Source organism: Scedosporium apiospermum (genome assembly GCF_000732125.1).
Source record: "Scedosporium apiospermum strain IHEM 14462 chromosome Unknown SEQ_SAPIO_0011, whole genome shotgun sequence".
Classification (NCBI taxonomy): Eukaryota; Fungi; Ascomycota; class Sordariomycetes; order Microascales; family Microascaceae; genus Scedosporium; species Scedosporium apiospermum.
This window is the reverse complement of record NW_015971712.1, coordinates 316,926-340,305: the sequence shown is the minus strand read 5'-3', so window position 1 is coordinate 340,305 and position 23,380 is coordinate 316,926. Positions and strand designations below refer to the sequence as shown.

At 50.5% G+C, this 23,380-nt stretch overlaps 1 protein-coding gene across 1 annotated transcript; it reads left to right on the top strand.

Moving 5' to 3' along the window:
- Positions 1-16,262: 16,262 nt before the first annotated feature.
- Positions 16,263-17,902, top strand: SAPIO_CDS0087 (uncharacterized protein; the record flags this gene model as incomplete). The annotated part of the gene is made up of 2 exons (XM_016782955.1): positions 16,263-16,962; positions 17,055-17,902. 2 exons carry the CDS (start codon positions 16,263-16,265, stop codon positions 17,900-17,902), a joined length of 1,548 nt encoding a protein of 515 aa, XP_016646588.1.
- Positions 17,903-23,380: the final 5,478 nt, after the last annotated feature.

Sequence of the window (23,380 nt, the reverse complement as noted above, 5' to 3'; positions counted from 1 at the left end):
CTAGTTCTGGCAGCCTAGAATATCGGATATACAGGTGGCACATTTGCATTTCCCCAGTCAGTCCATTCTCCGCATCATGGCGCAAATAGACTTGAGCCTCCGGGTCCGGGAGATGGTCGTGACAACTGGATCTAACCTCATGGGGGTTTCTTGTCTCTGTGAGCCTGTCACGAGGCTTAAGGTGCTTTTCATACTGAGTATACGAAGTACACTTTCGTGATTGTCAATATTGTTCGGAGTTATCTCCGGAGTGGTGGTGAGACAGGCCAGATGTTTGTTGGCCAGCGATGAATTTCAGAAAGGTTCCGTCGACCACCAAAACATCGGCGTGATATCAATCAAATCCGATTCCGAATAAACGAGTCAGACGAGTCAGTTGAGCAAAGAAAAAAACTCAAGGAAGCCACGCGCCTCTTTACGAGCCCATCTCCGCATCAACTCTCATAGAATGCACAGAGCTTAGAAACATTAAAATTTAGAGTGTTGCCTTAGTCTGGAGCGAAACCACGCTATCGTCCACGCCATCAACTCGCTCGCTGCCTGCAAGGTCACGTCGATGGCAGTCGAAGTCAATTGCTTGATAGTGTAGCTCGACAGAAAAACAAGCCCGTTCTATCCCGTAGTGCCCTTTGGCCCGCTGCAGCTCCCGTGCCGATGCCGGCGCCTCAGATGCGGTCTTTTTTATTTTATTTTTTTATTCCATTTCGCTCTCTTTAATCCCTCGCTGCCTAAAGCAGAAACGTGGTGTATCAGTCGGCTATCTCGGAGAGATCAATGAATCGCCTCCACGCGTCCCCATCACCCAATCTCCGCGTAAATGGAAATGCGGTAGGTGGTATGGGGAATGTAGTGTAGTTTAGATCCACCGAGCGAGCCAGGCCCGAGTCTAATGGGAAGGGTGGGAGGCTAGACTGAGCACCTCCCGAATCTTAAGCCACAACTGTAGAGATGGGCGGCCATTTACACGACAATACCAGGTAGGAATCGCGAATAGTGCCGACTTGCTTCGTAGATCTGGCGTTACGCTTGCTTCTTACTTCGCAGCTTGGCCTGATGATTTGAAATCCATCAATGATTTGATCTCCGCTGATGGGCAAACCCTATCTCGAGGTCTCTGTAGATTTCAGTTGGGGAGTCTTGCGTTAGTGTGAGCCACGGTGACTCTCCCAATATCAAATGGGGATGGGATCATCAGGACGTTCGGCGGAAGTCCAATGTTGATAGGCTACTTGCGCCAACTCTGACGCCGCAATCCGGAAGACTTGGAGAAAACGAATCTACTAGAGACTTCGAGGCCGCTGCTTATTCCTGCTTAACTTTGGGGATGGAGGCGCCAATCATTACTACCGGACTAAACACAAAAAGAGAAAAAGACTTGATGTCCAGTGTAGTGTGAAGCAAGGAGCCATGTACGTCGGTAACACCTCAGCGGCACCGAAATAAGACCACTTTGCCCCCCCATCTAGTGTATGCCTCAAGTAATATGTCCCATATCCAATATGCACACCTACGTGTAGTGTAGGATAAGAGGAATGGTGGCGCCCGCCTCACCTGCGGCTAATGCAAAAGCTTCGCCTTGGGCTGTGGGAGCACGACGCCATATCGGGGGGACTCGGCGGATTCGCGCTATTTCCGAAGGAGGGTTCGGCGGGGAGGAATTGGGGGGACTTTGGTTCAGCTGGGGAAAAAAAAGTGCCCGTTGAGTCTGCCTATGGAGTATTGAGGCAATATAGACTTTTTTTTTTTTTTTTCTTCGAGTGCTGACATGCTTCTTTGGACTTTTGGAAGGCTTCAATGAGCCGATCCTCAAAAGTGTGAGGTCGAAATCATGAGGGTGCATTGCGACTGGGGACGCTCGCCGAATTCTGTTGCCGGGTCTGGCGACTTGCCTGCTGCAGATGCTCCATGCAGCAGCATATGCGCCAGGAAGAGCTGTCAGGCACTTCACACTCCTTTCTCGCTCTCTTCCGGCTCTTGAAGAGGGCGCTGGACCCGCACCATCTCCCATCATCCTCTTAGATCCCTTACAACGCGCACTTACACGACCCTCGCACAGCGCCATCCCGGCCCAGGAACGCCCATAGCCATGGCTGGGGGTTGGAAATCTCGTCTGACTCCCCGCCACCAAGGGGAATTGCGTACGTGTTGCACCAGGGGACCGACTAGACTACTGCCACAATCGAGCTATAATCGTAGCGCTCGGGCAGTGCTAGGCTAGAAATCCAGCTACCTCTCTGCACCTCCTCCCTCTGGGATAACCCGGCATCTCCGGCATAATGGCGTCCTTTAGCATGCATTTTTAGTCATACTTGTAGAAAAGCACCGGCGGAGGATGGAGGGAGCTCGCGACTAGGAAACGAAGGGGCTAGTCTAGTAGGGCATGTCGATATGTTGATGGAGGGAGTTCATGATGATTTGTTGTCTGCAAAGTCATAGAGTAGGATGCGGAGAAGGGACTTTACTCGGAGCTCTGCCTGTATTGATCGCAATCCCGACTCGCTCGTCGGTGCGGCACGAAGAAAAAAATAAGATGCAAAAGCGCACTTTTGATCAATCAATAACGAGCATGGAAAACCCCGGAGCCCATAAAATGTCCGAGGCAGAATCGGCACGGAAGAAGTCAACAATGGAGTGTAAGTGGGTAGTAATGATCTACCTACTTCACTGCCTCGCGAGCCTCACATTTCCCACCTCGGATCAAATTGATCAACGCAGAGTAGTAGCGTATTATTTTTCTCTTTTCTCGGTAAAAGCCTTCTGTGTGCCCGATAGATTGAGATCTTCCTCCAGCCCGCGCCCATGCAGCCCCGGGTGCATTTCTGCACTGCAACGGGGCCGGCAGGGGTCCGCGTTTGGAGATGGAGAAACTAGGAAATGGAAAATAGAATATCAAATAGAATATGGAATAATAGCCGAGAACGATTGACTTGTAAAATTGCAGAATCGGTCTCGAAGCATCATCATCTTTTCGGCCCTTTGTGCGCTTCGAAGAACGGAGGGGCTCTACGAAGTTCGGAGAACTATGCATCGCCAATCTGAAGAGAGGCGAGTCTTTCTCTAACCCATCTCCAACACGAAGCATACCCTCCATCCATCACCAATATCATCACAAGCTCGGTTCCGTGACATGGCTTCTCCAACGCCCGTCCATTCCATCGATGAGATGAGACTTAACCCGAACAGTCGCCCTCTCGCCATTCTCTCACCCGGACCGAGATAAAGCGATAAGAACCCGGGGTGAGCAATTTGATCCAGGTAAGATCGTATATCGTCGTGTAGTGTATCGATACCTCACTCCCGAAGTAAAAGCTACTCTTGAGTAAATGCATCGCCTCGTCCAATCCAGCTTCTCCGTTCGTGGCGCTCGTCACACCTCACTGCTCCCATGGTCCGTTGACTCTTCTTCCCCATCAATCGGCTCGCCTCGCCAAGAACCCCGCCTGCCTGCCGCCAGCTTTCCACGCCTTTCCTCAAGAGCTTGGGGGATTCGCCCATCACAGCATAGGCCTCGATTGCGCATCTCGCCACCTCGTCACGCGGCCCCCGAAAGCTTCCAAGCTCTTGTTTACCAAAGAAATACTGAGTACGGAGCACTATTGCGTACGCCACGCCTGGTTCCAACGAGTAAAACCTAAGCAAATTGTTAGCTCATGACCTTTTGCTGCCTTGTTCTGCATCTTCCAAAAGCTTGACATCTCTCTCACACCCCGATCCCCCCAACCAACCAACAATGTCTTTCCATTTCTGTAGATCCTTTCTTCGATTTATTGGGACCATCACCACCCCACCTTCGTCGTCGCTGGTAGCACCGAACGTCGATTGGGGGATCGGGACGTGTTTTCCGGAGAGCGAGGTCAAACCATGTGATCATCAGCCCTGCCCAGTTTGCGGTGCGTTTGTGACGTGATGAGCCGACATTTCCCAGATCCTGCTGCCACTTTCCATTCTAATTGGGCTGATTCGGACGGCCCCCAAATGGTTTTCTGGTTCCGTTGGTTTCGATATCACATTTCACACTTATTTCGTGCCTTGGCTTTCGACTAATTTAGTTTAAACATGGAGGGGGATTGAACAAAACCTCGTGGTTCAAGATCCCAGGTACCGAAGCTAACCTTCCCCCCTGTGCCTTTCCGTCGTCGATATCGCGAAATTATTGGACGATTCCCCGAGACATTGGAGATAGCTTCTTTCCCCCCTTCTCCGTCAGCCGAGCTGTCTTTGTCTTTTAGTGCGTGCATCAAGCTTCTGGAGGGGCGGCTTGCATCGCAACCTTCGGCCCTTTCACACCTTCCTCAACTTTCTCCTTGTGCTTTTTTCTTGTAACCCCCTTGTCTTCTGCGAGGGGGGGAATGTGATAGAAGGGGAAGTTAAAGTGGCCCGGTGGCTTGCCGCCATCTCGGCGGTTATCTCAGGCCGAACATCCCGTCCCGTGTCAAAAAGCAACGGGCTGAACATCGGCCTCGGTTCGGTTTCGCAGGGTATGACGATATAGAGAAAAAGTGCCGTAAGCGAATTCAACAGAGTAAAGCACGAAACCTCTCTGTGATTACTGTTTTTGCCTAGCGACCAGTTCAGGCCGCCAATATCATGGCATCATATGGAGCCATTCATCCGCGGAACCAAAGATTGATACAAGGCCGTGACCAGGTGGTTAACGAAATGCCGGGGCGGTCAAGTCTCCCTTTTCCGCTCCCTTTCGAAACCGAGTCTTGTCCCAAGTCGTCCCATTGCCGGGGGTGAATCAAATCTGGTTACAAGCAAGTTTAATCACGGCGACCCTTGTACATTCATTTTTCCTTCCTTTTTTTTTCTTCTTGCATATTAATATAGATAGGAGCCGTTCGATGCCGCTAATATGATCGGCTTTATTCCAGTTCCAAGGGATGGATGGATCGTGTATGGAACGGGAGAGAAAGGTGGGGGTTTCTTCTTTTCTTTTCTTCTTCTGTCGGGCTGTTGACAAGTTGCAACCATCGAATGTGTCTCTCATATCCCCATGGAGTGATATCGCAATGTCCACTCCCTCACCGACGGTCAAGGCCAGGATAGGACATGATCATCGAACGGGAACGGTCTCTCCTATTCGCCCTCCATCTCCACTAGCACGCTGCAACAACAACTAGCGCAGTGCATAGGGGACGCCGTGCCCGCTAAAATTTAACCCCGCAAAGTGTCTTTTGCGTGTCGGCCTTTTTTCTGGGGAAAGGCCAGGCACCATCGAAGTGATGCCAAAGTTAGGGGGGCTTAACTTTTGCTTCAGATCCGAGTTGACCCCATCAGCATGAAGCTGGTTGGACCCATCTTGCGTGTCCAACAAGGAGAAAAGGAAAAATAAGCCAAAAAATGAACAACAAAAAATAAAATAAACTAGATCCGTTCTGCTTCCTATCCTAGTTGTGCAAAGGGCTACAGTTCTAATAATTAGCGATGCTTAAAAATGAATAAAACAAGACCTAAAATCGATAGCATGGCAAGGTTGTCCCCCGTCCAAGATTGTTGATACGTCTCCCGAGTTTATTGTTATCCATCGCCTCGCTCTTGTTTGAGGAGCGTTGCGGGACCCAGTACGAAGCCCACACACCACTATAATACTGATCTGGTTATAGGGACCGAAAACCGACTCTCCCACAGAGAACCAGAGAGAACCTGCGCAATGTGGGCCCATCGGACGGGCTCTGACATCGACCTGCAGATCTCCAAGAAGATCGGACCACCCTGGCACCCGAGCTTGGACACTTGGGCATTAATTGGCGCCTCAGGTTTTCAACTGCTCAGAAGAGAAAAGACGACATCTTTGTCTGTGTGCCAGTGTGTGTGGGGAGACTTTTGGCAATTCGTCGGGGCAGCCTGCAGGAAGATATGATGGGCAGTCAAAGTTTGAACTGATTTTCATCAAATCGTGCATATCGACATGGATGGTCGAAATGCTGGGATGGGATACATACCACTCGGAGCATGTCTATTATTGATTGACCTTGCCAAGAGCCGACGATGAAGATTTTTGCTTTCTCGCTTGAGCGGTAGTATTCGACCTCTTTCTTTCATTTGAGGCATCACTTGTTCCATGTGGGTTCTCTTGTTCGGCGTATTTCAGTTCCCGCCTAGATATGAACACACCAAGCACATCTAAATTGAAAATGTTCTTCCGCGGTACGCTCAGGAAGCATATGCTCCGATTTTCCCACCCGGCGGGCGATCACGAATATCAATCATCCCCACCGATGTCTCGACGTCGTTTTTGCTTAAAGGGGGAGTGTTGAGATTTGCAGATGGGAGCATCGGGATCTCCACATCAGTCGTCACATCCTGAACCTTGGCCCTGCCAATGAAGAGTTTCATCAACCTTGAAAGTTTAGGGGAGTAGTATTGATAGCCAGCAATAACATTTCTGCTCAACAGGCGCTAAAACATGGAGCATTGACTGAGATCGTGGTGCCTCTTGTCTTCCCTCCCTGCTGGAACGGCATCAACAGGCCTTCAATGCTTGTGTTTCACAGCACGGAGCTAGAGTTCCTGGCAAAAGCCAATGCACGTCCTAGTTGTTCTGCACTGTCGGCCGCATTGATAGATTAAAACACACAAGAGCCAGACATTTACCACGAGAATCGTATCGTCAAGTTGGCACAAGACCATCTGAACATGCCATTATCAAACATCCACAAGCACATCCCCTATCAAGCCATTGATTGGGGGCCTAAAAAGTCTGCCTTGACATGTTCCAGCGTTATCCTTGTCACGTTTGAGAAATTCCAAGAACATCGGGATCGACGTGCTTCACCGTTAAAAAAGTTTGCATGGTATATCTTCGTCGATCAAGAACAATTCCTTCTTTCTCGAGCCACACACTCTCTTCATGTGTGTGTGCCATTCTATAGTAGGAGAGCGAGTTAGAACCCCCACCCCCCGGTGTTGCCCCCAACGCCGACTCCCCAAAGTCAAAATCAACAGTTGGAAACGCATTGGATCGTCAAGAAATCTGTCGACCTGGTGTTAGATCGCCGCCCGGGAAAGGGGTCTCCCCTGGTCGATGCTTACTGTGCTCGTCCGCTCTCATGGTGCCGAACTTCCATTCCGCCCTCGGAAGAAAGTGTCCTTAGATAGGCCTGTTATTATATTGCCACTACCTTATCTTCTAATACACTCATATTAAGACCGTACAGAAATCCTGCAGGGCCCTTACGGACATGCGTCCCATCAATTGATCTCTGTATGGAGTTAATTAATTCCCCGAAAATCAAAAGCAGGCGAGCCCGGATAATCAGAAGGAACTGGCGAGTACGAGCCACCATCTCTCCATCGAACATGAATTCTTCTCTCCTCATCGTCTCTTTCTGGAGTAGTCTATGAAGTAGTCTAAACATGTCAAGTCTGACATGAAAGCCCAGGTCAATGCTGGGACCAGGATGGTGTAACACCCGGCGTACTGTAAGAATCCCGCCCGGACGTCGGACGTCGGACGTGGTCCGCCCCCGGGGCTCTAGAGTCTCACGTCAAAACTTTGAAAGGAGCTAAAAAGGGAGGTGTGGGTTGATGAGCAGCGTCGTGAAGGCCAGTGCGTCAACTTCACTACGTAATACCGTCCCAATCAAAAAATCCAATATGGGGAACGAAGGGGGACATCGAACCAGTGGAAGGATTGGAAAGGGGGAAAAGGATAAAATCTGACGGATGACATAAGCTGTGCAGATTGCGTCAGTTTTTTGAGGCTCAAGAGGAAGGAAGGGGCGGAACGGCAATTCTTCGCACTCTTTTTTTTTTTTTTTTTTTTTTTTTTTTTTTTTTAGAGGAAACGTGGCCCCATGATACGAAGCAGAGTTGCACTAGTTTAGTCTAATGGGAACGGGGCGGACTTGGACTGGAGCATGGAGGAAAATCCATTGATACCTTCCTTATCGCGCGGCAGCCTTCGCACTATTACGCTAGGTTGTTCGTAAGAGGCTGGCTAGTTTCGATGGGGCGAACGAACGACGTCCAGGCAAAAAGCTCCGTGGAATTTGTTTTTGTCATCCTTTGCGAGGCAAATCAGGCTGCGCCCGCCTCTCCCCCTGCGACTCACTTTTTCAACTTCACGCGCCCCGCAGGGCTGGGTTACGAAGGCGAATATGTGGATTCTAGGCACCGGTGGCAAAGATGCCAGTGTGACTTTAAAAAAAAAAAATTCCTGGGTCATTTTTGACGTCAAATGTGCCGGTAGCCTTGCCTTGAGCTTGTAATTTACGAGGATAATCAGCCTTATAGAGTTTCTTGACTCATAGCGAGGTAATGAGTAGAGTAATAAATTGTCGGCCAATTACGGGAGATCGATTTACACTAGGGAAAAAGATGCGAGGGGGGTTTTTGGACCGCCAGAGTCGACGGTATAATGATATACGACGGCGTAATAGAACGGGACCAAAATTAATACTCCGTCATACCCGCTTGCTAGCAGGTTTGGTTGGATCATTATTTCCGTGGATAATAGGAGTTTGCACCAATTGATGTCCATACGAGGTAGTGATCTCGGAGCGGTTTGAAACTTACAAAGTGCGGCGTGTGTTGTGGATGAATCACCGAATATTGATGCATCGGAAATGCTAAACCGGTCCTCGCCTTACATGGACAGGTTTTGCCTTGCATCGAATGGAGTGTAAACTCCAAGCGAAGCCAATCGGTGGCGGTCCCTCGCATGTTTATGAAAAAGAGGCTGTCAAATAATCAATAAACCGCCCATACCACTTACACCGACTATCAACATCTCGCCCTTTGCAAAAACTGCGACTCAAAAAAAGTTGTCTCCTGAAAAGACCCCGGTTCATAGTCCGGGTCATGAGACCATAACAAAATAAAAGTCTCCAAGGGGGTGAGATCGTTCGTGTGGCATGGAGTTGCAGTGGGCTGGCTGTGGGGTGTGGTGTCTCCCTCAAAATACCGAAACCATGACCTCCACAATTCTCGAACATACCCAAAAAACCAAAAGCTGGGATCGCGGGTGGAAAGAAAAAGCACCGAGGAGAAAGGAAAAAGCCAGTCGAGAAAAATTAAAAATTTTTACGACGTCATGGGGTCCCTTCGTGTCTCGGTCCTTGCGTACGGCGATGATGGATGGGACGGTTCCTGCTAGCGTGGGTGGGGGATGAAGGAGGAAAACCCCAGTTTGGGAAACAGGCTCAGGCTTCGATAATCTGATGATGACATCCACGCAGACCCAATATTTCCCCCTTGTCCTTGACGGGGCTTGCGGCCGCCGCCAGGTGAAGGTGAAAAAGGGACTAACTAATGAGACGCTAGCGCATAAACGCTGGCTCGAGTAAGGTGGAACCGAAGTGCTAGCGTAGTGTAATAAAAATGTAACAGAAAATAAAGAGAGCCAGACAGAGACTCACGGCAATCGGCGGACACGGAGATTGCCAGATTGCACTGCTTTTTTGGTCCAGCCTGGGGCTTGAGCCAATCAGGGGTGTTTCTCCATGTCAATAGTGTCGTTTCTCCCGCGCTCAAAGTGACAGATGAGATAGAACTTTGCTAGGTAAGGTGGGCTCTTGGTCTTTTTTCTCTCATTAATTTTCAGAGAAGCCGAAGCCAACGCTAGCTGGGACTCTGAGACATGGCCTGGTTGAGCAAAAGAAAAATTAAAAAAAGACACAAATAAAAGATAAAAATATCAGAGCCTAGGAAGAAAATAGAAATCAACATTGACATCCAGCAAAGCCAAGAGTGGCTTTCATGTCGTCTTACGTCGTATGTATTTCGTACCTTAAAGTTACGCTTACGAAGTACATCGATGACATTTGGGAATTGAAGAGAGCGTGTTTGTCGCAAAAATAGAAGGTCACGAGGCGCCAGGAGTCAAGAGGGAACCATAATCTTAGTGCCCATTCCAGCCGAAATCACCTTCTCGTCTGGAACCCGGACCGCTGGGTCGCTTCTGGCAAATGAGGTGTGGCACAGCCATCGATCCTGGAACTCTGATCATGACTGTTTCGAGCATGCTATGCTTGTTCAGTTGGTCCAGAAAGCTCGGGGTGTCCTGATTGTAGGGTCACATCGCACCGATCCAACGGCACCAGGAGCACCAGTGGCTGACCTGCTGGAAACAGCGCCTACTCCTTCGTGATTACAGTGAGACTGTAACCGTCCGCAAAACAAAACGTCACAATATTACATCGCATTGGGTGTCCTGAAATCTATTCGATCCTTCTCTAACCCCCCCGGCCCATCTGGGCCTAGCCGAGCAGCACGATATTCCCAGATTCGTCAAACGGCAGGAATAGAAACATGGCCCATTACCCTCTCATCATAATCCGATCACACGCACTACGTACATATTTGAAGTAATCCTGGAGAAAGCGAGCGCAATTGATGCGTCCATCATCATCAATGATCCCTCATGGTCCAGCCGCACTGTCAACACACAGACACACACTGCAGGTCCCAAAAGCCAAGCCCCAATCCATGTCTAAAATAACGGGGATCAGCAGCAAGCTTGGTCAGGTCAAAGGGGATCCTCTCCCTGAAAAGTCCGAAGGGATCATGGGAAACCCGACCCCGGGGCCAATCATCATCTTTCGAAACAGAAAACCGGGCTCCCCTCTGTTAATAATATCCATCATGCTCAAATTCCCTCCCACTGCAAGTAGGACACTATTTGGCGCAGGAGAAGCAGAGGGATATGCACGCTGGGTTCCATATCGGGGGGAAGGTCCCGCCCGTGCTCCTCCGCCCATTCCTTCGGAGAGCCAAAAAATCCGTCTAAACTTACACGAGCGTAGCTGTCCGGACTGTCACTATTCAAAAAACCATTTAACGCGTATCACACAATAACTTTGCCCGAAACTGGACAAAAGTATTACGCTAGCTTGGGTGGCTCGGCGAATAATAATGGATCGATGGCGGATGGAGCGGCGGAGGCGTCCGGAGCTGCCACTGGTCCCTTTCAGGCTCCCTCCACCTTTCATTTCCTTTGACCCTGGGAGATCCAAGAGAACGTGGGAAAAGAAGGACAGGAATGGATCCGTTTTTAGACTAGGAAACATGCAAACGTGTCCTGCTCCTTCCAAGTAATCCTAGTTTAGCTTAGGACGCTAAATGGGTGACGATGGATCCGCAAACTTCCAGTACGCTAGTGGACACGACCTGTCCTCGATGGACCCTGGAAGTCTGCCGAGAAAAACGGATCTGGCGGTTCATGAGATTTTCGGTCAATCGGCATTTAGAGAACGGGCCTTCCCCTTCCCCGTTAGCCCACGAAGGAGCGGGTCAGCGCAGCAAGGGCGGCCCCCAATTCAATATCGATAGGCCAGGCCCAGGTTCCTACAGGACTCATGGGCGGTTGGGAGAGGGTCCCTCCTAAACTGAATAGGGTAGGTTGGTCGAATGATTAAGATCACAGTTAATTACCGTGCTCCTGCTCATCAGGGGGGCTAAGTTGGAAATGCAACTGGGATCCGACTGCTCCATTTCTGCTTTAGGTACCAGCTTTAGCTTCGAGCGCAGGTGAAACCCCCTATGCTGTGCAGCGGGTAGCATTACGACTCTTGGGTCCATCCGTCCAACCTGCTTCCATGAAGAAAAAAAGACTCAGCACTGGGGCGGACTGGGTGTTAAACATTCGACACATTGCTCAGAGTGTTGCCCGAGGATGGGGTTAGTGGTAATTTTTCTTGTCAAAGTCGTATTAACGCCGTGCCATCTGGCGACTCATGAAACACTTCCCACACTAATACCCAGTCTTTTGATATAATCTTCAAGATAATACCAGGTCATTCTTGATACATTTACCGTCTCCTCTAGTCTTAGATGGCATCTTGGGTGCCCACTAAGTCAGACATGGTTATGCCGAAAATGAGACATCCAACATCCAAACAGCTTCTCTCTGTGTTAATATCCAAGACATGAGAAAACGCGCGTGGCACTTGTAAACACAGCGGCATAATAAACACGGGGGGTTTGAGTAAGAAAAGCACACAAGTCCGAAAGGCTAAATAAAACCACAAGAGGAGATCGAAAAAATGAAGCAGTTCTTCTCGGGTTATTCTTAGCAGGACCGATTTGAGAGATCTCACACCCTGCTCCCTTCTTGCCGGTCTCTCAAAATTTGGGGGCCAGAAAAGAAAAGGGCGAGCATGGCGAGCTTGTACGAATTTAGTATGTTGGTCACTGTAATATGACATGCACAATCAGCATGAGATTAGATTCCCGGTTGAATCCTGGCCACTCGCCGGGACCCCATAACAGACAAGCATAGGCCAGGTCCCGATCCTTGAACGGAGACTCGGGCCTTGATATGCCACCGTCCTTTGGTGGTGTTCAAGTTTTGTGTACGTGCATGGTTGTGGACAGAGCTTAGTCTCACCTTCCACAAGTACATTGAAGCACACTGCACGACGCTTGTATCGGATGCCCGTCAACACTCAAAGCTCGAGAGGAAAGAAAAATAGACACCGCCCATCCTTCGTAAGCCCAGCATCTAATAAATTAATCCCGAGTTGGTTGTGTCGTAGTGCTGTATCTCAACCCTGCCAGATTCATTCGATTCGCTCGACTTGCATCTGGGCCTTGGAGCCAATGACGGACGGATATTACCAGAGAGGGTTGCATAATTATCCAACCACTCATGTATGCTCTGCCCATACCTTTGCATGCGAAGCAAAAATGCATCAGAGGTCCGGAAGAGAAGGATGTGCGATGGTGCAGATTCGACGGCACGGTGAGGCGGCATCGCTGGGAATCTATTGGCTCACGGTCTCTCCACCGCCAACACATCAGCGCCTTGTCCCACGCGGATCATACCTCCAATTGGGCCAAGCCAGGATGGCTGCTGATCTTGCACAGGAAAACAAGCCAGAGGGCGGAAAAGGCAGAATGCAGGCTCTTGCATCCTGGCGTTATAAGCACAACCCATAAAAGAGAAAAGAAAGAGGGAGGGGGATATCTTCTTGCTGCGGGTGACTTGCGACGTTCCCAGTCCGGCCTATCGGATGCTAGATAGCCCTGGGCTGGACAAGCCACAGTTTTGACTGATCCTCGCCTGACCCCGAGCAAAGTTCGCCCGTGTGAGCAGCAAGCTTGACCGTTTCCTGTCGCATCACCAATGCTCGTCGATCCCACTCCCTTCCTCCCTGACAAAACAGCCGCGAGGCAGCTTCTGCGACAGTTGGAGGCTGGCGGACAAGACCGACTGGCACTTACCGAACATGCTGTAATGACCACGGAGAAAGTGAGGTCTCGGAAGCCTCACCAACCTAGGCGGAAACCCTTCCCCCATCTACACATGAGTTTTATGCGACCTGACTTAAAAAATATTTTTCTTCAAAACACCAACGCCCCGAATTTACACTTGTCGGAGGCGGTGGAACACTGGAACCTGGATCATCCGGAGGGCTTCGCGGCTTAATTTTCTTTTGCTTCTCATCTGCCAAGGTCCATTCCAATGATATGTACACTTGTTACGGCAGCCGCCCTTGCTCTCAGACAGCAATAAATCACTGCCTATGACGGCATTTCAACTGAGCCCCCACCAACAAACACACTTGGACCTTACCGAGAAAGATAATCAAATTAACGGGGCGGGTGAGGCGCCGAGAGATGCTTTGCCTAAACTCAGGCTCACAAGGAAAGCATTATTCTACAGCCTATGGAAAATCAACGACCGATCAACCCTGAGATTGGTCCAACAGAAACAGGGAAAATAAAAACCGGAGCATGACACAGGACCACAGGGCGCCTGCCCACACCATTGTGGATTCGAACTTGGAAAGGTTGAACCAGGGCGTATTGGTCATGCTTGCGTGTCTTTTGAGTCTCGAGAGGGTTGCTTCGGCTTCCATGGAGGCTTCCATGAGCTCCCGTTGGTTCGTTATCACTGGGATCCCAATTTTAAACAGGTTGGAGAGAAGAAACCGACCGATCCCACGCCATGTATCCAATGCACATCCAAATGCTGTCAACTGCCAAGGAGGACCTAGTTAATACTAGTCACAGGTGATGGTTTAAGCCACAATTCTCCGTTCTGCGTTGCAGACGAGAAAAAACAAAGGAACTGTTGACAATAACAATTTCCTGGAGTGGGAAAGGCGGTCGGTCGTCCATCAATCTGAGCAAGAACCATGCCTGGGGTAATATTGACTGGGGTAGGCCTGGTCCATGTCCCCCCTCCATAGGTCCGGGAAGGGCGAGCAACCATGGCGAGATTTGATGGTTGCACTTCGCCGCCGCCTTATGATGACTGGTCGAGGGCCCCCCAAGAGAATGCCAGCCAAGCATCACCAATGACGAGGACTGGTGGACCTTCAGGCAGGCCTCACTAAAAAAGTAAAAGTGTGTGTACTTCCGTAGTGTGAATACGTGTGCGTCAAGAGGCGTTGATAGGAAACCTTGCCACACCTCCCAAGCAAGTGAGGCACCCGACCAGGCGACTCAGAGGCTCTCTCTTTCCCCACGCGGGAACCTGCTCCTTGCTCTTTTTGGTCTTGGTTAGTGGCCTGCTCGTTGCAGAGTGTGGGTTGATAAATGGCGTTAGTGCACAGTAATACCAGTGCAAGATGTGCAGCCTATGGTTTGGCTGGTGTCTCATGGCTCGCAAAGCTTCCGGTTGTGTCCCTCATCTCATGGGCTGCTGGGGAAGGGTCGAGAACCAGAAATCCACTGCACCACACACAATTACGAAGTATTCACAATCATTCACGGTCCCGCACTCCACCTCTGGCGGTAAGAATAGGGCCACCACGACGGTCCGCATCTTGCCTGATGTTTCGAGTGGACGCCTGAGGGAGACGGGGCCTCACTATGACAAGTGCAAGTGGATACATTGATTGATGCAGCGCCAAATGGTGAACACGGCCGACTTGGAAATGCGAGCATTAATGAAGGCTGAGGACGGTTATCGACTTCCGTTCAGAACACAGAGCCCTTGGAGTTGTACATAGTACGAACGTGCAGTCGACGAAACAACTCATTTCTGCAGCATTACACTGCAGTTGGCAGCAGCCTGGATTGTACCCTCGACATGGGCTTGTGTCCAATGACTTTGCTGTGTCGGTGGGTTGGTCAGTCCTGCCTTCCCTTGCTCAAACAAACACTCAGACGTGCCTCCCCCATCTCACCCTTCGCCCTCTCGCTCCTGCGCTTCACACGCTGCTTCCCCACTGCTAACACCATTCCACACACCCCTTGCAATTCGACCACCCCACCTCCATCCACTCCTAAACTCAAACAGAAAATTATTTCGAGAAATCGATACTTCATTAGCGCATAAGTGGACCCACTCACACTGACAAGGGTCAAGGATGTATCCACTTGCCTCGTTGTGTGTATTGGAGGGAGGAAGGACCATCACAACATCACGACCCTTCCCATCCCCAATGAACTACGACATGGGTGGCCGGGACCACCTCGTCAGTAGCGTAGTGCGTAGTGCGTAGTGTACCTTCGTACATGGAGTTGCAGTTGCAGTCGCAGTCACATCGTTCGCCTGACTTTTTTATTTTTTTCTTTCTCTTCCTTTTCGTCCATGAAGTGGTGTACCCAGGTACATGTCGCTCCGTATTTCTGTACCCGCCCTCACAACGCAGCACGGAGCACGAATCACCAACTGCCCTTGTCTGCCCTTGTCTTGGCGCCGGCCTCGGGTACGAAGTACTTCGCACCCCCCTTCTGGATTGTGTCTCTGCTGCTCGCCTTACTTCAGGCCTGGAGGGTTGGTTGTTTATTATCCTATGGAGACCCATCTTGAGAGCTCCCAACCTCACGTCGTCTTCTCTAATCTTCAACTTCAACTTTCACCACGCTCATTCCAACCTCTCAACCCCCGTTCCCTCTTCTCTTCATTGAGAAACCATAACCTATGGGACTTTTACGCTTCACATAATCTCTCTACTTCCTCTCCTTCCTCTCCTTAATCCGGTCTCCCTACTCCGACCCTACAAGCTCCGGTTCCGTGTTATCTCCCTCCCACTTACACGACCATAAAACGACCAGCCTCGTTATCTGAGAGCCACTTTTCGCCCTTTCTCTTTTTGTTTCTCTATCTCTCCTTCACGTCTTTCCTTATATCTATTCCACTTTTGGACCCAAGGATTCTCCGTCGGACTGCCCAGTCGTGCCAGGTGTCTTAGGCCTAATCCGATCCAGGAAGAAAAGCAGGACTCTTGTCTTTCTTTCTCTTTTGTGTGTCGTTTTGGTTTCTTCTCTTCCATTCTAGGGAACGAAGAAGCCTACTAGAATCCTTTGAGAGCCCAGGACGTTTCTCTTTTCTTTCCATCAACTACTCTCCGCCGGCCAGGAACATGCAGCATGCCGCAGTCTTCGACTATCCCACTCCCCCTGCCTCCCCCGCAGCTTTTGAGCATCCCAGATGTCCAATCCAACAGCAACACCACCAGTCGCCCGTGGTAGCTCAACCTTTTCAAGGACGATGCCTCCCGCCCTCCCCTGAGGCGCGGATAGGAATGTTACTGGATGGGAAGCTTCAGCTAACCAAGGTTTTGGGAACTGGTGCCTATGGTGTTGTATACGGCGCCGTCGATATCAACACCGGGGTCCAGTATGCCGTCAAGTGCCTCAGCAAGTTTAATGCCGATGGAACTCCCTTGGATCGCCGTCAATACGCTTTCCAGAAGCGGGAAATCCGACTCCACTACGAAGCCTCAGATCACTCCAACGTTGTCTCTATGCTGAGGATTGTGGACCAACCCGATTGTATATATGTTGTTCTCGAATACTGCCCGGAAGGAGATCTTTTCTACAACATCACCGAGCGCGGGCAATACGTTGGTAAGGACGAGCTATCTAGACGTGTCTTCCTCCAGATCCTAGATGCCGTGGAACACTGCCACAACCGTGGCATCTATCACCGGGACCTCAAGCCAGAAAACATCCTCGTCACGGACAATGGTGAGACCGTCAAGCTTGCCGATTTTGGACTCGCCACCTCTGCTCCCCGATCCGATGATTATGGCTGCGGTTCCACTTTCTATATGAGTCCAGGTAGGAGATGATTCAATCCAGACCGGGGCTTTTGGCTTGTCAACCCCGGCTTAATCGCATTTCCAAGAATGTAACTAACAATGTCATCACAGAATGTCTGGACCCATCCGCGAGGAGGCCTTACTACCTCTGCGCCCCTAACGATGTCTGGAGTCTGGGTGTTATCCTCGTGAACCTGACTTGTGGTCGTAATCCCTGGAAGCAGGCCTCGGTTGAGGATTCGACATACAGGGCCTTTTCTAGGAACCCCGACTTCCTGAAGACTATCCTTCCGCTGACGGATGACTTGAATGACATCCTCCGCCGGATTTTCTCCCAGAATCCCGACCAGCGAATTACGCTTCCCGAGCTTCGCGACAGGATCCTGGCTTGCGCTCGATTCACGATGCCGGCCGTGCCCACCGATGTGCAGACGCCGCCACCGTCTCCCGAGCCCACTATCGAATACGTTGACTATGATGAGGACGCAATCATTGACGATGCCGAATACGATGCGCCTCTCTCCCCCGCCTCGACCGACTCGCTATCTTCCGACGAAGGTTCTCTCACTTCTAGTGTCGAGAGTGTCGAGGACTTGGAGGATGCTTTTATGCAGGAACAGCACATGCCGCAGCATACGGACAACCAACAATGCCAGCCCGCAACGGCCTACGAACCCGAGGAGCCTACGATGATCATGTTCCCGAACCAGGAGTATGTGGCCCACACGTATACTGGACCTGTGCCGGTTTCGGTCCCTATCCAGCAGCCAGTGCCCATGCACGCTCCTGTCGCTCCGGTTCCGATTGCCGTCCCGGTCCAGGCTCCCAGCTGTCAGCCCAAGTCCCACTTCACTTTTTGGTGGTGGGACATGTTGAAGTATGCACAACAGGTTCCTGTCCTGCAGCCGCATGTGCCCTTCCATCAGCAGTTTCCTCTGTTTCCCGTTCCGGGATACTAGGAGTGCCTATGGTAACGACCCTCCCTCCCAAGTGGGAGTGGATCTCCTTGTCCGCTTGGGAGGACACCGATTACCGATATTTACATCCAACGTTTTAATGATCTGCCGATTCTTCGAATACGAATATCAGCAATTCTCTTCGTCGCTCCCCTGGGACGACAAAAATTTATACGTTTACGCTTGAGCCATGGCTGGTCTCCGCGGCGCAGATTCCAAAACTGCCTGCTGCGCCCAACGAAGAGACTGGACCACACACAAAAAGATCGACACCCGCTGGCCGCGGAAAATAATATTTTTTTTTTAACGCAACATCTGTCCGAACAGATCGTCTTCATTCATTTTCTCTTTTCTTCTGTTGTTGAAATCTTGCTTGGAAAAGCGTGGAGTTTTTTTTCCCTGGAGCTGGGGATGGGTATTTCTTTTCTGAAATAGGAGACGGTTTTCTTGGGACAAATGGGAAATGGAAAGCATTGATCTGGCGCATTCGATAAGGACTGGCGATACACTTTGGAGCTTCTTTTTTTCTTTTCAAACTGACTTTCTTCGGAACTTTTTACTTTTTTCTTTCTCTTCTCTTATGAGGTGATGGGATGGACGAGATGAGATGAGCTTATGCTTCTGAGGTTTTACCGTCTTTTAATTGCCTCTTGTTTCATTCCCCCTCATTACCGGGCAGCGTTTTGCCCGAGCGAGGTCTTCTTTTTCATTTTCATTCGACATCCCCCTTTTTCGGATGATGGCACTTTTTCTTCAGCTGTGGCATCATCTACTTCATACAACGTTGTTTTCAGGATGTTCGATTAGGAGGTGAATTCGAGGAAGCGATGTTTCCAGTGCAATTTGGGCTTTTTTTCTTTTTCTCTTTTTATGGGACGATGCGTTGGAAGGGCAAGTTATTTTTCTGCCTTCGGTATCTAGAAAGCTTGGGTTCGGACCCAACAAACATAACGTTTTTTCATCCTTGACCGGTCCTCTTCAGAACAAATGACGATGGGGAACAACAAACCTGGTCGCGAAGAAATAAAATGGGAAAAAAAAGAACATTGGATTTCTTGAATCGGAACCCTTTTTTTTCTTTTTCTTTTTTTGAGGTCACAGAGTTCGCAAATCTTCTTTGCATTCTGGCTTTGGCATTTGGGGCGAGACTTAGATTTCCCAATACAATATCAGACCGACCCATTTTCGTGTGTATCCTACATATGGTGGCATCGTGATACATCGTCGTGGCGAGGTAGACTGCGACTTCGTCCTGCTTGATAACGGAGAAATGTCACATCGTACGGCGGACTCTAGGGAAAGGGGTGGTACATGATCCATCTCTTGCAAAACGAAGCATTAATGGACTCTTACAGACTTCTGACTTACACTATGGAAAATGGAATTGGTACATGGGCGGCAAATGACGATGCTGGGCAAAGGACCATCAATGTGACTCTTCGTGCATGGAGCTCTCCTGCGCTCGGGGGTTCAACTGCAACCCCACCCCGCGTCGGCTAAGGTTACAAGCATCCTGTATAATAATAGCTGGTGCATCAAGGACGGGGGCCTACGTTGTGGCCATGTTATGTGGTCATACTTTGGAGCCAGGAGGGAGAAGTAGCGCGAAGAGGCGGTCGGCTGGCACTCGCTCCGGGTCATTATCATCCCAACTTGCGGGCGCTTTTTTCTTTTTTCTTGGTTTCTTGGGAGCGCCATGCGGGAGATTGTAATTGTTTCGTTCTCAGCTTCTTTGTTGTTTCTAAATCTGAATGCGCTCGGTGTTAAGATCAGTTTGTGGCTGCCTTGTGCTGGGGATCCTTGTGCGGTCTTTACTTCGTCAGCGGAACTGAAACCTTCCTTTGAGCTCCGACGTTCAAGACATTTGACGGATCCGCTGTCGACGTCAGCACGAGAGATTTGATCACTTCAATCCTGTTCATTCTCCCCCGGCTGGCAGTCAGCAAGTCGTGAAGAGGCGAATGGGGTTGAGAGACAGAGTCAAGGATACATGTCAAGAGAGATTGCAGAAGACAACATCCCTGACGACGTCCCTCGTCTGTCCCTCATCCCTTGTCCTCTCCTTCACCAGTCGCTTCTCCCGCCTCGCGCAGAGAGCCAGCAAGAATAAACCCACCGCCCACTCTCGCCTCGATAAGCCATGGGAGGGTAGCAGCATTCCCAAAGCACCTTTTTCCCTGCCTATGCGTCAAGGCACGTGTGATTGGCCCGGAAAGCCTTAAAAAACCAGGATTGCTCGCCCTGTTTTTAAGGATCCATCTCGGTATTACTCGTTTCTTGTGTGGGCGATACGTAACAAAAGTAGCGGCGCAGTAGCATTCCAACCTTAGCGATACCTTGAGATTAATAGTTCCCGATTCTAAGGACGCAACTTGCAGCCCGACCTGGGCTAAAGCGGGAAAGACGGAGTGAGTGGCTTGGGGTTTTCTTGAGGCGAGCGGGTTGCATGTCCGTTGTTATTGGACGACCTGCAGCATGCAATATTACGCCTCCCCCCTCTTTGGTCCTGTACTATACCTGGTCTGGGTATAGTTTCTGGGGGATTCTGGACCGTCCCTTTTTTTATACCTCAAGTCCGTCTCTCTTGGGATCCAGGATTCTGTGACAGGTTCAAGGACCAAATCCGACCCGACCAAGGATAGCGGATGCCTGAGGTATTTACTAGGAAGTCAAGTATCTGCCAAGATCGCCGTAGTGTGGTTGCGCCACACGCACGCTAGTGTTTCCCTTTCCTTTCCCTCCTGCCGGAACCCGACTTGGGAAAACGACAAAGGTCAACATTGAAAGTTATTGTTTCAATCCGACTTGGTTGAAATATGACCGGGGGACTCAGGCATCTGCTAGGGAGATGGAAAATCAACCCAGCAAATGAGAACAAGGCGAGCACGGAAAGGGAAACAATCCAGGATGACCGACGCAGCCGCTAAGCTGCACCATCCTGCGTCTTGCTCCCTATCAGATGCCTTCCAACTTGGCACTCGCAGGAAGCAGTCTTCTTTTGTTCGTGGACGCCACGGGGCCAAGTACTGGACCACGCAACCACCAGCAGGTAGAGACCTATCTCAAAAGAGGTGGAGGGGGACAAGAAAGAAGCTGGGGCCATCCAACTCCGAGCCAGTCACGAAGCGGCATCGTCTTGCTTCCGCTTCGTCTTTCTCCTCTCGGGAAACAACAAGCAAGGGAACGAGAGAGGGAAAGGAGGGCGAAAAAGGGTGCGCCAATCCGCCTGCATGCGTTAGTCTCCCCCCCACTTCCACCTTGACTGCCACTCATACATCATGCATCCTTCCTACTTCCTAGGCAAGAGCAAGAGCAGACAGTAAGAGCTTGGCTTGGTGGCTCGCCCTCCCCTCCCCTCCGGGGTTCGATGTGGTCTGAGCTTCTGGGTGGTTGCTCTCACTTATTGCATGGTTTTTTTTTTTTTCATTGCGAAGCGGTGCTTTATCCCCGCCTCCCGGTACCATCCCAATATGCACTCATGCACAGAATCATTGGGTGGTTTCAATCTAAGACGAAGGAGCCCCCGCAGGAGAGCTGAGAGTGGAACACAAGGGGACTCGCTAGCCAGCAAAGGAGTGCGGCTGGCGGCACTTCTCGCAGAAAGGGAAGCCGGAGAAACCCCCCAGGCTCGTGGCGATGTTTCTTTCCTGTCCATCGTTGCTTCCGGCGCGCCACATGCGAGGGCCAAGTTTTCTGGGATGATATTCCTAAACTTGTTCTTCCCCCTTGTGGAGTATTTGTGTCGCGACCCCATCAACCTTGCTTCTTTGCCTGATCCAAATGGCCCCTTCGGATGCAGCTTCCAATTTGTTCTTCTGCCAGGACAAGGGAGGGGTAAGAAAGGCGCGCTCGAATCAAGTTCCTACAACTTCGAAGTGATGAAAGACGCGGATCTAGGAGAATCGGACCATCGGCGATGCTGTGGTGTTTTGTTCCATCTTGTGACGAATGTTTGGTTTTTGGGGGGCTTCGGCGTGCCCTTGAATTCATGCCGACTTTGTTGCTTTTGGTTTGATGTCTCAATCAGACTGGCGAAGTAGACTACCCAGCACCCGATGTGGAGGGCCGCATCTTGTTCTACTTCGCTCTTCTTGCTGCGGAGCTGATTTACCGAGCAGGACTGGGGTCGTAATAGCTTTGGGTGGGACGGCGAGGGAAAGGGAGTCCTTCCTCAGGCGCCCCCGTGCAATTTACTTTTCCGGCCAAAACTTCCGTGTCTTGGTGACCTGGGGTGTCGAATCTTGTGGTTTCTAGCTCTAACAGACAGGCATCCACGGGTCACTTGACACACCTACACCGACAGAGGCGAAGGAGGCACATCTGGATCCCTTCTGGGCTTTGAGGGCACTCGGTTGGCTGCTCCCGCCCTTCCGTTCAGCCCCCTCGAGTTAGGAAGGAGACTAGATCCTCGAGGTTGGTTGTGCTGTCTGTCTCACATCGACAGCCTCGTGAACAACTTGCCAGGTGGCTCAAGAAGAAGGGCTGTGCTTGGACTTGGGAATAAGACATGGGTCTTAACGGAGGTATTATTTCCTACATATCACTCAATCGCATTTAGAATCAGTCTCTTACACCATCATCTCAATCAACTCTTGTACGTAAATCAACTTCTCAGCCAAGACCAAAGAGATGAACAAACATCTGTCAAAATGGCGGTGAAAATGAGGGGAAAAAAAAAAGGAAGACATAAAAGAAAGAAATGCAACCACGAAAAGAAAAAGAAATCAAATTAAGGGTGGAGAAGGGGCCTGTATCGATGCTAGGCCAGTCCATCTTGGGGGCTCTCTGAGGCCCTCCAAGACGGTGAGCTTCGACCAAATCCCAATTTGGGCGTTCTAGGATGAGAAGCTGCAAACACCTTGGGATTCATCTCTCCCACCAGCACGGCCAATCCGACCAACTTCGGTGGCAGAATCAGGTCATATCCTGAATAATAAGGCTAACCTCCTCTTTTGTTTGGTGCGAGGGTCTCTTTTCCTCTTTCAGACGATGCTGTTGAGGCAGCAGCGTGGGGCTCGTTCCCGACGACCAGCTCATGGCTGCGGTCTCCATGTGTCTCGCAAATGCCGAGCGGAGTGGCACCGCGCCTGCTAGGAAGCTGGCTGGCTTCTTTAGCGGGTGGAAAGAGAATCTCGGAGAAACAAACTGGCGTGAGGTTGAGGGATGTCCGCTGCAGGAATGGGAAATCCAACATTCCTCCTGCCACGCGGCGTGGAGTCAAGAACCAACTCTGCAACTCCCTGCTTTCTCCTCGTTCAGTCCTCAGCTGGTTGTTTTTACATCATTGATTCATTCTGCTTATGCAGTGTAGCCGGATACAGCATAGTCACCCCGCATCGCTCATCACTGGGGTTAGCAGTGACTAGAAGCGGTGAGGACCTGACTGGCGTATGGGGACCGCAGGGAACCAATGCCGGCTGTGCTGACGCAAGTGAGTGCAAGTGGATTGATGCTTTTCATCACCAAAGAAGACAACTTTAA